We start from the raw sequence: 17,357 nt of genomic DNA, 5'->3' as shown, positions 1-17,357 counted from the left end.
AGGTAAACCAAAGTGGTCAGTGTTAGTGGTTGATATATTGAAATAGAAGATTCCACAATACTTGCAAAACTGTGGTTAAGAAAATGTTGTGTTTAAGGATACTGGGTTCAAATCCTGGGTCACCCATTAAACTGTGGTGGGAAACACATTATATTTTAAACTCATCTATAAAATGGTAAGACTTGTGCCCACATCTTGAAGACATGTTGAAAATAAACATTAATGTGAAGAGTCCACTGTTTTGTTCACAACAGACATGAACTATCGTGGTAACATACTGAAAGGTCTTAGTGGCTCTTTCTGCACTCCACTTGTTTTTTTAAAATTTTATTTAAATGGGAGGATAATTACAATATTGTGATGGTTTTTGTCGTACATGAATATGAATTGGCCGTAGGCATATGTGTGTCCCCTCCATCCTGAACCTCCCGCCCCCCCACCTCCCCCAACCCACCCTCCAGATTGTCACAGCACCGGCTTTGGGTGCCCCATGTCGTACATCAAACTCTGCTTGGTTATCTGTTCTACACGCCGTGATGTGTATGTTTCAGTGCTATTCTCTCAAATCATCCCACCCTCTCCTCCCACCGAGTCCAGAAGTCTGTTCTTTATGTCTCTTTTCCTGCCCTGCACATAGCATCATCAGTACTATCTTTCAAGATTCCATATATATGCGTTAATGTATGATATTTGTCTTTCTGACTTCCCTCCGTGTAATAGGCTCTAGGTTTATCCACCTCATTAGCACTGACTCACATGCGTTCCTTTTTATATCTAAGTAATATTTCAGCGTGTGTATGTACCACGACATCCTTATCCATTCACCTGCGGTGGACATGTAGGTTGCTTCCCTGTCCTAGTTATTGTAAATGGCGCTGCTGGAAACATTGGGGTCCACGTGTCTTTTTCAGTTCTGGTCTCCTCAGGGTATAATGCCCAGTAGTGGGATTGCTGGGCTGTGTGGTGGTTTTATTCCTAGTCCTTAAAGGAATCTCCATGCTGGTCTCCATAGTGGCTGTATCAGTTTGCATTCCCACCAACAGTGCAAGAGGGTTCCCTTTTCTCCGCACCCTCCAGCACTGATTGATTGCAGGCTTTTTGATGATGGCCTTTCTTGCCGTTTTGATTTGCATTTCCCCTTGTTTTAATGCCAGCTCATTCAGGTCTCAGCTGAAGCACCCTCTTCAAGAAACCCACCCTGCTCCCAAGTTGCTGCTTCCCTCCCCTCCCCCGCTGTCTCCTGTTCCAGGAGCTGCCCCTCAGCTTCCCACACCAGACTGTAAGCCTCTGGAGAATAGAGCCCTGAAGTCCATTGTCACATGTGTGCTTTGTAAATATTTCCCCCAGTTTGGAGGTTGCCTATCCATTTTCTTTATGGTATCTTCTGATGAGCAGAAGCTTTTAATTTTGCTGAGATAAATTTAGAACTTTTTTTCTTTTTTGTTGCTTTCTGTGACTCGAGAGCCTTGTGCCTAGCCCAAGTCATGAAGGTATTCTTTTAGTTTTTCCACTAAAGGCTGTACAGTCCAAGCTCCATCTCAAGTTAATACTTGTGTATGGTGGGTGGTGGTGGTCAAGGTTCTATTTTTTTTTTTTGGTAAATGACTGTCTAGCTGTTCCAACACCATTTGTTAAAAAAGAATTTCCTTTCTCCATTGAATTGATTAGGGCCTTGACAACATAGTGACTGTCTGAGCTCTCTCTTCTGTTACTGATTTGTTGCTAATACCAGACTGGATAAATGTAGTTTGTTTGTCTTGAAACAAAAGTAGCATAAATTCTCCAACTTGCTTATCTTTCTTAGAATTGCTTTGAGTGTTTATAGTTATATTGTATTTCGATATATACATTTTAGAATTAATTTGTCAATTTTTTTCTAACCTGGAATTAAAATTTTTAAAAAATTCTTACGTGTAGAACTTAAATGCTTTTAGCCACTTTTATTTTTTAACTAAAGTATAGGTGACTTACCATGTTTATTTCTGCTGTGCAGCTAAGGGACTCAATTATACACATATATATTTTTAAAATATTCTTTTTGATTATGGTTTATCATAGGATACTAAATGTAGTTCCTGTGCTATACAGTAGGATCTAGTTAACTCCATATGTAACAGCTTACATCTGTAACCTCCCACGCTATCCCTCCCCTACACCTCTCCCGCTTGACAGCCGTTTCTACTGTTTCTGTCTCATAGATGGGTTCATGTGTCATGTTTTAGAGTCCACATGTAAGTGATACACGGCACTTCTCTCTCTGACTGCTTGTAGCGTGGTGATCTAGTTGCATCCACGTTGCTGCTGGCACTTTTCCGGCTCAGTAGCGCCCCCTGTATACGTGGACCCCGTCTCCTCCGTCTGTCCATCGGTCAGAGGGCGTTTAGGCTGTCTCCATGTCTTGGCTGCTGGGAACCTACAGGTGAGTGTATCTTTTTGGATTCGAGTTTTGTCTGGGTGTTTGCCCAGGTGTGGGATTGATGGTGATGAGAATTCTTTGCCTATCATCTCTTCAAGGAGTTTTATGGTGTCATATCTTACGTTTAAATCTTCAGACCACCATCCTGAATTTATTTTTGTGTATGGTAAGAGGATGTGTCCTAACTTCAATTCACATGTGACATTTTAGCCACTTTTAAGTATACAATGTAATGGCGGTAAGAATATTCACAGTGTACAACCATCACCACCAGCTATTTCTAGCACTTTGTCTTCTCAGATAGAAAGGCTGTGCCCATTAAGCAATAGCTCTGCATTTCCCCTTCCTTTCAGCCCCTGACGAAACCTCTGTTATGTTTCTATGAATTTGTCTATTCTGGACAGGCATATAAATGGAATCATAGAGTATTACGTGTTTTTTTGGTTTGGCTTTTTTAATATAGCATGTTTTCAAGGTTCGTCCATGATATAGCATGTATCAGAATTTCTTTTTTATAGTTGGACAATAGTTCCTTGTTTGTGTACAAATAATTACGGCATGAAATATTGTTTATCCATTCACCGTTGATGGATACTTGGGTTACTTCCACGTTTTGGCCATTGTAAATACTGTTATGAACATGGATGTGCAAATATGTGTTTGAGTCCCTGCTTTCTTTTGTGTAGATACCAATGAGTGGAACTGTTGGATCATATGGTAACTCAATATTTAACTTTCTGAAGAACAGCCAAACTGTCTTCCCATAGCTGCTGTACCATTTAATACTCCCACCAGCAACACACAAGAGTTTGGTATCTTCACATCCTTGCCATTACTTGTTTTATAATTAATAATTTTAAAATCATAGCCATCCTGGTAGATGTGGAGTGGTTACCTCACCGAGGGTCTGGTTTATATTTTCCTAGTGACTAACCATGTTCAGTACCTGTTCATGTGCTTATTGACCATTTGTATATATTATTCAGAGAAATGTTTATTCAAAAATATCCATTGGGGACTTCCCTGGTTAAGACTTTGCTTCTATGGCAGGGGATTCGATCCCTGGTTGGGGAGCTAAGATCCGACATGCCATGGCCAAAATAACCAAAACATAAAAACAAGAGGCAATACCGTAACAAACTAATAAAGATTTAAAAAATGGTCCACATAAAATTTTTAAAAGCTTTTTAAAATTGGGTTGTTTATTGTTGCTGTTATATACTGGGATTTTGATGAGATTATACTGAATCTGTAGATCGGTGGGTAGAATTGAAATATAATAAGACTGAGTCTCTAATCCATAAACATGCTGGTCTCTCTTCATGTATTCAGATCTTCCCTAATGTCTATCATCAAAAATTTTAAGACTTTTTATGTAGAGATCTTACACATCTTTTCAAAAATTTATTCCTAAATATCTCTTTTCACACTATTATGAGTGGAACTGCTGATATTTAAAGTGTTTTTCTAATTACTTACTATATTACTAATTCTAGTTAGTAGTTGTTAGGATTTTCTTTTTTTTAAATTATTTGGAGGACAGTTACGATATTGTGATGGTTTTGGTGATAGATCAGCGTGAATCGGCCACAGGTATACCGTGTTCCCCCGTCCTCCCACCTCATCCTGTCCCTCTGGGCTGTCTCAAGAGCGCTGGCTTTGGTGCCCTGCTCCATGCACTGAAGAGTTTCTGTGCAGTCTTTCGCTCATGGTCCTGGAAACCTGCCCCTGTATCCTTGGGAGAAGTCTGGGAGGAACCCGTACTTGGTCTGTCTGGTGAGCTCCGTCCTCAGGGACAAGGCGTTGCACAGGATATAACAGGTGTTAATAAATGCTCACTGACGGGTGGGAGGGCCCACAGATGACTGGAAAAGGCTTCATAACATCAAAGTTCTTTACTTTGAAAGTATTGTGAACATTGCAATCTAGTTAAAATTTATATAATCTTAGGAAACTTTTAGTTGATAATGTGTTTGGTGGTCCCAAATTACTGTACAGTATGTGAATTACAGTTACTTTTCATTTGTGACTGATTTCATAGTTACGCCATGAAGACATAAACTGCCTTAGAAAATATTGCCATGGTTTACTGTAGAGAAGTGTAAAGGATAAATTCTCCTAGCATAAGTGATCATGCAGAGGACACAGCTCTCTTTTTTTCCCCCTTCAGTGGCCTCAGATAACAATATAAGAGAAAGAAGAAATATTCCTTATGCTTAATGATAAGATGTGGGCAAAACACCTCTCAAAGATCTGTGGTTCTATGACTCAAAAAATGCTTAAGTTTAATACATGTAAGTCTCCCCCTGTTTTATTGAGATGTTATGGACGTATAGCATATGTAAGCTGAAGGTGCACAACATGATTCGATACACATATTACACTGAGAAATGATTACCACAGTAAGGTTAATTCTGTCCTGTCACGTAATTGCCACTTCTGTGGTAATAACTTTTAAGATCTACTCTCAACAGCTTTCAAGTATATCATATGGCATCGTTAATTATAGTCACAATGCTGTCCCTTATATCCCTACAACTTACGCATCTTCTAGCTGGACATTTTTATCTGGCCCTTGACAACCACCACTCTTCTCATCTTTGAGATTCTACATGAGTGAGAACATATAGCACTTGCCTTTCTTTGACTTATTTCATTTAACCCTTAAGGTCCACCCATGTTGTTGTAAAAGGTAGGAATTTCTTCTTTTTATGGCTGAATAATATTCCATTGTGTATGTGTATGTATCCCATATTTTTTTTTAATCCTTTATCAAGGGAAACTTCAGTTTCCATGTCTTGGCTATTTTGAATACTACTACAGTGAACATGGGGATGCAGAAATCTCTTCAAGGTAATTTTTTCACTCCCTTGAGATACATATCCAGAATTGGGGTTGCTGGGTCATATGGTAGTTCTATTTTTAACTTTTTGAGGAACAGCAATGCTCTTTTCCATGGAAAGTGGCTGCACCAACTTACCTCCCCACCAGCAGTGCATAGGGCTTCCCGTTTCTCCACATCCTTGACAAGATTTGGTACTTCTCATCTTTTGGGAATAGCCATTCTGACACGTGTGAAATGCTACCTCATTGTGGTTTTGATTTCCATTTCCCTAGTGAGTCATCATGTTGAGCACCTTTTCGTGGACCTGTTGGCCATTCCTATGTCTTTGGAAAAATGTATATTCAAGACTTGTGCCCATTTTTAAGCTGGGTTGTTTTCTGCAGTAGATTTCTATGAGTTCCTTATGTATTTTAGCTATTAACCTCTATCAGATAGTTTGCAAAATTTTCTCCCATTTGATCACCTTTTCATTTTCTCCCATCTGATCACCTTTTCATTTTGTTGGGTTCCTTTGCTGTGCAAAAGGTTTCTTCTAGTTTGCTAGTAGTCCCAGGTGTTGATTTTTCTGCTTGTTTTCAGTGTCACTGCCAAACATTGTTGCCAAGACCAGTGTCAGGGAGCTTTCCCCCTGTTTTCTTCTAATACCTTTACAGTTTTGGGTCTGACATGTCTTTCTTTATTCTTTCAAGTTTTTATGAGTGGTATACGGGCGGAGGGGGACCAATTTCATTCTTCTGTGCGTGGTTATCTAACTTTCCCAATGCCATTTACTGAAAAGACTGTTCTTTCCTGAGTCTTGTGGACTCCCTTGTCAGATGTGAGTTGACTGTATGTATATGTGTGGGTTTATTTCTGGCTCTCAATTTTGTTTCATTGGCCCATGTGTCTGTTTTTATGCTAGTACCCTACTGTTTTAGTTACTATAAGCTTTTATTAAGCTTAAAATGAGGAACTGTGCCTCCATCTTTCTTTTTCTTTCTTTTTTTTTGGCTATTCAGGATCTTTTGTGCTTCCATACAAATTTTAGTTTCTTCTTCTCTGAAAATTTTAATTGGAATTTTGAGAGGAATTGCATTGAATCTATAGATGGTAAAATGCTTTTACGATGTGATTAAGTCTAAAGTGTGATCCAGGAACAGTGTTGGCTGCAGCCTTTAGCAAGACTAGACGAGTCTGGCTTAGTTCTACACTACCTATCTCCATAATTCAGTGGCAACTTCCTTCAGAATTGTAATTGGCTATTTTTACCGCATTCTAGGGCTTCCCTGGTGGCTCAGTGGTAAAGAATCTGCCTGCAGTGCAGGAAACCCACGTTCGATCCCTGGGTCGGGAAGATCCCCTGGAGAATAAATGGCAACCCACTCCAGCCTGTAAAATCCCATGGACAGAAGAGCCTGGTGGGCTACAGTCCATAGGGTCACAAAGAGTTGGCCATGACTGCATGACTAAACGTCCAGGTTTGAAAGAGTAATGTTATTTACCCACGGTTCCACCTCGGTGAATGTGCGAACACTGGAGGTTTTCTGCCTTCACAGCATGGCATGGAACAGCGAGACAGCACTCGACTTTCCTCGCGGTTGTTGGGGAAACACTGGGCTTGGCAGCCCTTTCCTCAGCAGGTTGCTGGGCTCACGTGAATCGTGATCATACAGCTTTAGGGGTTTCTTCACTCTCATTTCTGTTGATACTTCATTGCACAGGTAAACCTCATTTCATTGTTCTCTGCAGGTTCTGCCCCCCCCCCTTTTTGTTTTTTAGCAAATTGAAGGTTTGTGGCAACCCTGCGTCGAGCACGCCTACCAGTGCCATGTTCCCAACAGCATTACGTTTAAATTAAGGTCCGTACACTTATGCTCTTGTACATTTAATAGACTGCAATATAAAGGTAACTTTTACACGCACTAGGAAATGAAGAAATTCAAGTGATTTGCTTTATTGAGATATTTACTGTCGTGGTCTGGAACCAAACTAAAAATATCTCCAAGGTAAGCCTGTAGTTTGGAAAACTTATGCCTTAATAGGACAACTGTGAGGCCCCAAAGCTTCAAGCCGTCCAGGGGTCAAGAAGAGTAGTTGTTACCTTTACCTGAAAAGGAATGAACAGACCTGTCTCCTCTTCCCCAGCTCGTGATCCCTGATGCTCACACATGATGGTACAGTAAGGCAGAAACCACTTGCTGGCTATGGGTTTTGGGGAAAGTTACCCTCTGTACCTCAGTTTCCTTGTCCAGCACGTTGACTATAGGTAGCCCTGTGGAAAGATGCCCCTGAATCAGGAGTACCCAGCTAAGCCACACAGGTTTCTGACCCATAGAAACGGTGAGATAATAAATGTTCACTGTTTTCAGCTACTAAATTATGGGATAATTTGCTTTACAGCAATAGATGCTATTTTGCAAAGATCAAAAGAAATGGGAAAACTGGGTTCCTCCTCACTGTTTTTAATGGCTTTTCAATTACTATTTAATCACTAGGTTAATCATTAGGATTTTATTGGCTTTTCTCTAATCATCACCCTCTTCTTCAGATTGGTATCAGTGGGCTGCATTTCTGACAGCAGGTCCCACCGTTTTTCCTGGGTCGTCTTCTCACCAGTCTGGTTTGGTATCTGGACACGCAAATTCTAGGCAGTAATTCATACTTGCTGTTTCCTAACAGGAGGCAGGATCTAGATTTTCTCTGCTCTAACAAATGATTCTTTGTGTCTTTCTGACTGGCTTCTGCCATGAAGTAGGTGGTGATGATAGTTAAAACCTTCATAATTTCTTAATTATTTCCTGCCCATCAGTCTATCAACTAATTTACATTCACATACTGTTTGTCTCTTTAGTGACCATCTCTCGAGATTAAGGCCTTGGAATTGATCCCTTGGGATTACTTAAGCCTCAACAGAAATCCAGTTTGGACAAATCCATGCCATTCCTGGACATGTCACTCACTGTTAGAGGACATTTAAGTAAAACAACTATTTGATTTCTTTCTTTTATACTGCTTTTGCATTTTTCAAGATGTTAAGAAAACTTAAAAAAAACTTACCTTGATTTCTCTAAGTTTTATTAGGAAGCATGCCTATATGTGCTGCATATTTACAGCTCTCCTAAGAACAAGCTAAATTCTCACAGCCCTGGCATGTCCATCTGTTGTAATGTTCGTCTTCCCCCACTGTTTATTGTAGGCACAGTCGAGGCCCCTCGACTGGAGTGACCTGTACCTTGGGAAGCACAGACGGTGGAACACAGCTGTACCCAACCAAGGCTGGCCCAGTTGGAGATGGCAAAAATGAAGTTGTGTTTTCCCTTCTCTAAGGAAGAACTGCTTCCCAGGGATAGGGCCATTTCAGAGAGAGAACTGACAGACAGTCAACTCTCTGTAACACCTGAGCAGGTAAGAGTTTTACAGTGCTACAGCTCTTGGGTCACTCGAGCCCGCTGTGATGCTCTGCTGCTGACCAGGCTGGAAGGCTGACTTCCAATTGAATTTCAACCAGTCTGAACAGATGGTTAAGAATTTGCTTCTGCTGTAGGCCAGTTCTAAGACTTGTGTGCTGCTCCCCACCCCTCACATTTGAATACTTACAGAACTGGCACGAGTGTGACAACTGACGCTAGACTAGATGGAATCTGGTAAATACCTGTTTCACACAATTTCATTATTTCAGATGCAGGCATCTGAGTTACTGCACAGTGGAATGCGGAGCGTCTGTGGGAAAGGCAGTGACACAGGCGAGTGAAGCCTAGTTCAGGCCCTCCCCAGACGGCAGAGGTCAGTGTTAGCGGCCTGTGCTGTTTTCCGTACAGATACAGGTCAGATCAAGTTAAGCACCCTTTTGTACAACTGAAGAAATACATTAATGCACACACCAAACTAAAATTTGCCAAGTTCAGTTCTGTATATTTTCATATTTTTTGATAGATGTTAAATGAATGCATAAATTTTAGGTTCAACAGAACACAGCTACTTCTATAAAAAATAAATTTTATTAACAAAATGAGCTCACATTATAAAAGCAAAATGAACCTTTGCTAATTTCTTGGCATCATCTTTCTTACTAGGTACAGCACTGTAGACAATAAAACAAAATCAAAGACTAGTTGCTCTGCCTGAGGCCTGAGAAACTGTGACAAATGGGCCACAAGTCATCATCCTTCAGTTCCTCCCACCACTGACCCGGTGCAAAGCTGCGGTCACTCTCACTCCTCCTCAGCCTGTTGCCTTACCTGCCGGGGGAAGTCAGGCCTGGGAAGAACACACGCCTCAAGTTTAAAGGGAGAGCGCTCTCCTCAAACAGTGCTGAGAAGGCAGACTGGGAGGTTCTGGCTGTAACTCCTGAGAAGGCATCTCAAAAGCCGCTTCTTCATTCCTCGAGCTAGAGACCCACCAGCTGCGGGTCTTCCCTTCTTCCGCTGGGGGCTGGCAGCGGCAGTGAAGGGCGCAAGGGTCCAGGGATGTGGAGGTGGCGCGGGCCTTCCCCTCAGAACTTCTGAAGGAACTTGAGGACCAGGTCCCGCAGTCGGACCCGGAGCACCTCGTCGTCATCACAGATGATGTGGGTTGAGTCTTCCTCAATCTGGATGAGGGTCTCGGCTTCCTGCAGCAGGACGATATGGCCCTTGGCTGTGTCTTCCACCTTAATGTCGCTGAAGCCGTGCTGCACCAAGAGAAAAGGGGCAGGAGGGCATTTCAGCGTCTGAGATGCTTCCTTCCCTGCTGGCTCACATGGTAAGGAAGGAACTGGCCTGCAGTACAGGAGCCCCAGGTTTGATCCCTGGGTCAGGAAGATCCCCTGGAGAAGGGAGAATCCCACGGACAGAGGAGCCTGGCAGACTCCGGTACGTGGGATTGCAAACAGCTGGACACAACTGAGCAACTAACACTTTCCTTTCCTTTCCAGCCTGGGCTACACTGAACATTCTAGAAACTGGCATTTTGGACTCTCCTCAGTACAGTTCTTCAGAGCAGTCCCAGGACCTACTACAGCAATAGAATTCCAGGGGAAGCCCCCAACCATGCAAAATCTCATACAGAGTACAACAGAATTCCCACCACCTGCTTAAGCTTCTGTTTATCATCTGAGGAGCACATCCAGGCACCTGGGTTCAGCAGGCTGGGTGTTTCATCCCCGCCTCCCGGCCACACCTGTGGTCCCTGTAAAATGCTCCACCCTGTCCCAGGAAGATGCCTTCCTCACCGCAGGTACCAGTGACCTTGTGATCTGGCAAGTCCCTCCCAAAGGGGAAGATGAAGCAGTGTATCAAATACTTCTCCAGGGCCCCCTCCAACACTAACTCAGAATTTCCTTACACATCAGATGTAAAGTTGAGGAAGAAGAAAAGAAGTGGAAATAAGAATGATTTGCCTGAGAAGGACACAAGATAGGTAATAATCATGACCTAGGGAGGTTCTCAATCTTTGGCGCAGTAACTGGAGTGGGAGAGTAGTCGGGTCGGGTCCTAGAGGTGAACTCCTGGGAGAGCCAGACAGAAGTAAATAAGATCTTTCTGGGAAAGCAAGGTGTTTCAAGTTTTCAAGAAACAAGTGACGCGTGAGTCCCCTCAGTACAGCCGGGGACGCCGCACAGTCAGGAGGAATGCTGTGCACGGCACACGGGGGCCCCAGGGGGAGTCCCCACATCACTAGGGGTCAGGGAGCCCAACAACTTGGGGAAAGCCCTCCATTTGAGGAAACTTAAATGACGAGCGGAGAAAACTCCCAACAAAGAGAAAGCCTTTAAGACTGGAAAGCATTCAGCTACTGAGTTAGTCTGGACAAAAGGCAGTAACTAACTTAGAAGAAAATCTCTCTTCCTGGAATGGTTTCTAGTGTTAACTGCAGTTCTTCCTGCAAGAAGCAGCATGAAAAATACCATCTTTAGCCAATTGCTCCTCTGTTCTGTCAAGGACTCTCTAATTCTGATGCCAAAACAGTGGTCTCTGAAGCCCTGTGACTGAAGCCAGAATTACAAGACACTTTCAGGTTAATAAATTCTTTTTCCTTTTACTTGTAGTCATGAAATCTATTCCACCAGCCACCACCATGACCACCTGCTTCTCTCTCCCACTACCCTTTCTGGGAATCACTGGCCCCGCTTCCCGAGCTCCAGGGGATCAGGCCATCCTGACCCCTCTGCCCACACCACCCCCCAAGAGCCCCAAGACTGGCGTCTCCTCTGAGCTGGCCATGCCAAGGGTCTTCTTGCACAGAAGTGCGACCCTAAGGGGGCAGACCCTTCTTTCCTGGCCAGCCCCCTGCCCCATATGTCACAGCTGTGTTTCTGAAGAAAGGCTCCTCCTCGGTCTGGTTCCCACAAGAAGTGGGTCTGGGGGGCAGTCTCGTGGCAGCCTGCTACTGGGGGTGGGGGGAGGAAGGGCCGGGGGAGGAGGGAGCAGGGCCCCTCTTAACTCTGCAGCCCCCGCCTGGTTCGGGCGCTGCCCTGACCGAGGGCGGGCAGGTGCTGCGGGGACAGCGCACGGGCTCCCGGGAGGAGAGCGTGGCACGCCCACGCCCACAGCGCTCACCTTCTCCAGCGTCTGCACGAACTGGTCCACGGGGATGGAGCCGCTCAGCAGAGGCTTCAGAACCTTGCAGTCTGGAATGTCGTCACTCGCCCGCTTTCGCTTCTTGCCGCCTGTGGGCTGGGCGGGCCTGGGCGGAGGCTGGGCAGGAGGAAAACAGGGGTCTCGTCAAGAAATCACCCGGCAGCCCCAGGTCCCTGCAGGCCACCCGCGGGACGCTCTTCCTGGGAGGGCGCAGGGCCTGGCCCGGTGCCGCTGTCTGTGCCCCGTGTCAGGGTCTCCATCTCCAGCTGGGTCTCCACACAGGACCACAAGCTAGAGCCAGCTATCCACAGAATCATCATCTCAGCTGGCAAAGACGCCTTCCTTTTAGCAAGATCCGTTTTTAATTTTCGGTCAACTCACTTCAGTCGTGTCCGACTCTGTGACCCCGTGGGCTGTAGCCCCCCAGGTTCCTCTCTGAGTAAATCCTTAATAACCCACGTTGGCAGCTGGGCCTGGGGCAGCAGTGCCAGGGGCTGTGGGGCCGGACCGACTGGTCACAGTCCTTCCGTCGGGGAAGTGAAGGGCAGAGGAGCTGCCTCTACAGTGGTGATGGGAAGGAGAACTTCGTGAGGCCTAACTGAGACAGCGGCTGCGAAGGGCCTGGTCCGGGCCCAGCACTGTGAGTGGCTGCTACGGGCACACAACCCGGGGCAGGAGTGACAGAGCCCAGCCCTGACGGGGGTTCCCAGGAGGGTGAAGACGGGGGCCCAAACAGCTGCCCTCCACCTGCAGGGGCTCCCCAGGTTCCCGGCCCTTGGCCTGACTGCTTCGGGGCCCCCGAGGGCAGGGGCTGCGTCTGCTGTTGGGTCTACCTCCCCTCCTACCTCACGCCCGCAGGCTCAGGGCCGGCACCTGATGAGAGTTTGTCTCCTGAGCACCCACCAGGGGAGCTGATGCTCCTGGAGCTGTGATGGCTCTAGAATGGTGGGCGGCCCCGTCCCTATGAATAATCGTTTCTCCTCCCTTCTCTCTCCAAGGCAGGCGGCCAGAGAAATAAGAGGTGCCCTTTCCTTCAGATCTGATCCCTGAGGAAGTCTGGCCTCTACTATCTGCTGGTGTGGGAAGCACTGTCCTGGGGGCTGGCTGGGATGCCAGCACCTTCTCAGGAGGAAGGGTTCCAGTCCCCACAGGCCCTGGAGGTTCCTCCTGGAGCCCAGCCCAGCCTCCCCACGCTACCTGAAGAACGTGCTTGTTATCTTTAGTGTGCAGCACAGCCGAGACGGTTGCCAAGGAAATGCCAGGCTTAATCTCCATGGGCACCAGCGAGTCTGCAAGCTGGGAGCAAAGAGGGGGGTTTCAGTCAGGTTCCCTGTAAACCGGGGACAAGAGAGTGCTGCAGCCGTGCTGCCCAGGGTGAGGCCATGCTGGGCCACCGTGCAGAGCTCAGGGATGGATGGTGAGAAACCCAAAGTCGTACAGTGATAGCAGGAGCCTTTAACATCCCACTTACATCAGTGACTAGATCGCTTAAACAGAAAATCAGAAAGGAAACACTGGCCTCAAATGATATATTAGCTCAAATGGACTTAATTGATATAGAGACATTCTATCCAAAAATAGCAGAATATACCTTCTACTCAAGTGTACATGGAACATTCTCCAGGAGAGATCATACGTGAGGCCACAATACAAGTCTCAGTAGATTTTAAGAAGACTGAAATCATATCAAGCATCTTTTCCAACCATAATGCTATGAAACTGGAAATCAGCTACATGAAAAAAACTTATACAAGTGCATGGAGGCTAAGCAATGTGCTACTCAACAATCAATGAGTCACTGAGGAGATCAAATAAGAAATGAAAAAATACCTGGAGACAAATGAAAATGTAAATACACTGATTCAAAATCTATTAACACATGCTTATATGGTCATTTATGACAAAGGAAGCCAGAATATACAATGGGGAAGACAGTCTCTCCGATAAATGTTACTGGGAAGACTAGACAGCTACATGCAAAGTCTTGTACTATGTAGAACAAACTCAAAATGGATTAAAGACTTAAATATAAGACCTTAAACCATAAAACTCCTAGAACAAAACACAGGCAGGCATCTTTGACACTGGTCTTTTATCAGTTTTATTTCTGGGTATATCTCCTCAAGTATGGAATTCAAAAGCAAAGATAAATGAGACTGCATCAAACAAAAAAGCTTTTGCACAGTGAAGGATACCGTCAATAAAACAAGAAGGCTGCCTAGGGAAAAAGAGAAGGTATTTACAAATGATGCACCAGATAATCCAGAATTCACAGAGAACTCATACAACTCAACATACCCCCTCTGAAAATGAGCAGAAGACCTGAATAGGCATTTTTCCAAATAAGACATACAGATGGCCAATGTTACTAATCATCAGGCAAGTGGATATCAACACCACAATGAGGTATCACCTCATACCTGTCAGAATGGTGGTTGTCAAAAAGACAACAAATAACTGGAGGTGACAATATAAAGGTGAACACTTGTGCACTGTTGGTGGGATGGTGAATTAATGGAGGCGCCAATAAATGCTGGAGAGGGTGTGGAGAAAAGGGAACCCTCTTACACTGTTGGTGGGAATGCAAACTAGTACAGCCACTATGGAGAACAGTGTGGAGATTCCTTAAAAAACTGGAAATAGAACTGCCATATGACCCAGCAATCCCACTCCTGGGCATACACACCAAGGAAACCAGATCTGAAAGAGACACGTGCACCCCAATGTTCATGACAGCACTGTTTATAATAGCCAGGACATGGAAGCAACCTAGATGCCCATCAGCAGACGAATGGATAAGGAAGCTGTGGTACATATACACCATGGAATATTACTCAGCCATTAAAAAGAATTCATTTGAATCAGTTCTAATGAGATGGATGAAACCGGAGCCCATTATACAGAGTGAAGTAAGCCAGAAAGATAAACACCAATACAGTATACTAATGCATATATATGGAATTTAGAAAGATGGTAACGATAGCCCTATATGCAAAACAGAAAAAGAGACACAGATGTACAGAACAGACTTTTAGACTCTGTGGGAGAAGGCGACTCTGTGGGAGAAGGTGAGGGTGGGATGTTCTGAGAGAACAGCATTGAAACAAGTATACTATCAAGGGTGAAACAGATCGCCAGTCCCGGTTGGATGCATGAGACAAGTGCTCAGGGCTGGTGCACTGGGAAGACCCAGAGGGATGGGATGGGGAGGGAGGTGGGAGGGGGGATCAGGATGGGGAACACATGTAAATCCATGGCTGATTCATGTCAGTGTATGGCAAAAACCACTACAATATTGTAAAGTAATTAACCTCCAACTAATAAAAATAAATGAAAAAAAAATTAATGGAGGTGCTATGGAAAACAGTATGGAGGTTCCTCAAAAAATTAAAAACAGAACTACCATATGACCCAGCAATTCCATTCCTGGGCATTTACTCAAAGAAAACAAAACACTAATTTGAAAAGATATATGCATCCCTATGTTCAGGGTAGCATTATTTACAATAGCTAAGATATGGAAGCCACCTAAACGTCTCCTGATAAATGAATGAAGAAGATGTGATACACACACACATGGGATATCAGTCATAAAGAAACAATGAAATTTTGCTGTGACAACATGGATAGACCTAGAGGGTATTATTATAAGTGAAATCTAAAAAGCAAAACAAATGAACAAACATAAAAAAACAAACTCAGTTATGGAGAACAAACAGGTGGTTGCCAGAAGGGAGGCAATGACAGAGACTGATTCAAGGGGATGAAATGTACACTATAGGAAATACTGTAACAGGATTAGTGTGGTGATCATTTTGTAATGTAGAGATATACTGAATCACTATGTTATTATGCACCAGGAACTAACACAGAGGAAGGTAGGTCAATTATACCTCAAGTTAAAAAACAAAGGCGGGGGGGGCCTTCCCTGGTGGCTCAGGGGTAAAGATTCCACCGGCCAATGCGGGACTCACGGGTCCAGTCCCTGATCGGGGAAGATCCCACATGGAGCAGAGCCGCTGAGCCTGTGCACAACCATGGAACCTATGCTCTAGAGCCCAGTGCCGCAACTACTAGGCCCATGTGCCCTAGAGGCCGCGCTGCCCAGCAAGAGAGGCCACCGCAGTGAAACCAGCACGCTGCGGCCAGAGCACCCCACTCACCACAGCCAGAGAGAAGCCCGCGCAGCAAGACCTAGCACAGCCGGAAATAAGTAAAATTTACAAAAGAAAAATAGGGAACAGTGTGAAATGTTCCCACTGAGAGACACGTGTGCTCTAGGCTCCCGGCCATGCCCATCCACAGATACTGTTTTCCTTCTGACGCGGCACTGACAAAGGTCAGGCTGCGGGCAGAACTGTAAGGCCAAAGACCTGGCGGGGGAGGCTCACAGATGGCAGTGTGGGAAGCCAGCAGGCGGCGGGCTCTCCCTGGGCGGCCCCAGGAAGAAATTCATCTCCAAGGAGACTGAAGTGGCAGCTCAGCCACAGGGAACTCTATCCGGAGCCCACAGACGACTCAGTGAGGACACCTCTGGGAAGGAAGACGCGTTCACCGGCCACCCCGGAAACAGAGGTTTTCTCTTAATGGAGGCCCCTGAGGGCTGACGTCAGCGTTCCCGCTTTGCACATGCCGGGAGAGAGAAGGCGGGTCTACAGGGGAGCTGATCTGGGGGACAAATGAGCATCCACTAGTTGTGGCAAAACCAAAAGAACCATGACAGAGTTTAACTCCTTCCTCTCACATGCACTTTCCAGGCAAAACCAAATGATTCTTCTAGTTCTCTCTCTAAATCCCACACACAAAGATTTATGTGAAAGTATGTTTCTAAAAGTATTATTTGCACTTTGAAAATGCAGGAATAATAAATGCCCACCAATAAAGGAACAGTGAAATGATGACACATTCATGATAGACCATTATATAGCCTAAGATGCTTTTCAAGTATCTTGAATGACACAATATACTTACCTTCACGTGACAAAGATATTATATGATACATGATTTAAACACACCCACAACACAGTAAACAGACAAGGCAAATACACAAAAACTAGAATAGTAATTATGTTCGGTATTCAAACTAGGATTGACTTTTTTTTTTTTTTTGGTCTGTATCCTTTTTCTCCTTATTTCCCAAGTTTTCCAGAATGAACAAGCACAGAGTCATACAATTCAAAGCCTGAGAAGGCTGAGGTGCAGACCGTCCAGAGCACTGGGTCTCAGGCGACGAGCAGGGATCCCACCTGGGCTCCTGAGGCTCAACATTCTGCCTTCCTTTTGCCTTTGAAAACTGACACATGGTCTCTGACACCAGTGGTTCTCCAATATTAGCGGGCACCAGACCCATGTGAAGGGCTGGCAGAAATCCAGATGCTAGGCCTCACCTGGAGTCTCTGACTCAGCAGGACTGAGGTGGGGCTGGAGAAACCTGCATTTTTTCAACACTTTCTCAAGGATGCCGCTGCTAGTGACAATCACACCGAGCACCTCGCTGCGACCCCCACGGGAAGGCATGGGCCATGTGCCCCAGCAACGCCACAGCCCAGATCAGTCGGGG

General features: G+C 45.0%; 1 protein-coding gene across 3 annotated transcripts in view; it reads right to left on the bottom strand.

Moving 5' to 3' along the window:
• Nucleotides 1-9,219: 9,219 nt before the first annotated feature.
• Nucleotides 9,220-17,357, bottom strand: part of INTS9 (integrator complex subunit 9) — a 121,383-nt gene continuing 113,245 nt past the window's right edge. For all 3 annotated transcript variants that reach the window (XM_065908099.1, XM_065908097.1, XM_065908098.1), the window contains 3 exons: nt 12,995-13,093; nt 11,777-11,914; nt 9,220-9,909 (listed from right to left, as the gene is read on the bottom strand). In XM_065908099.1, the coding sequence (XP_065764171.1) occupies nt 9,733-9,909; nt 11,777-11,914; nt 12,995-13,093 (414 nt within the window). In that variant the 3' untranslated portion in view covers nt 9,220-9,732. The remainder of the gene's footprint in view (nt 9,910-11,776; nt 11,915-12,994; nt 13,094-17,357) is intronic.

Source organism: Muntiacus reevesi, chromosome 17 (genome assembly GCF_963930625.1).
Source record: "Muntiacus reevesi chromosome 17, mMunRee1.1, whole genome shotgun sequence".
NCBI classification, from domain to species: Eukaryota; Metazoa; Chordata; class Mammalia; order Artiodactyla; family Cervidae; genus Muntiacus; species Muntiacus reevesi.
The sequence above is the reverse complement of the archived record's forward strand: the minus strand, read 5'-3'. Positions and strand labels throughout refer to the sequence as shown.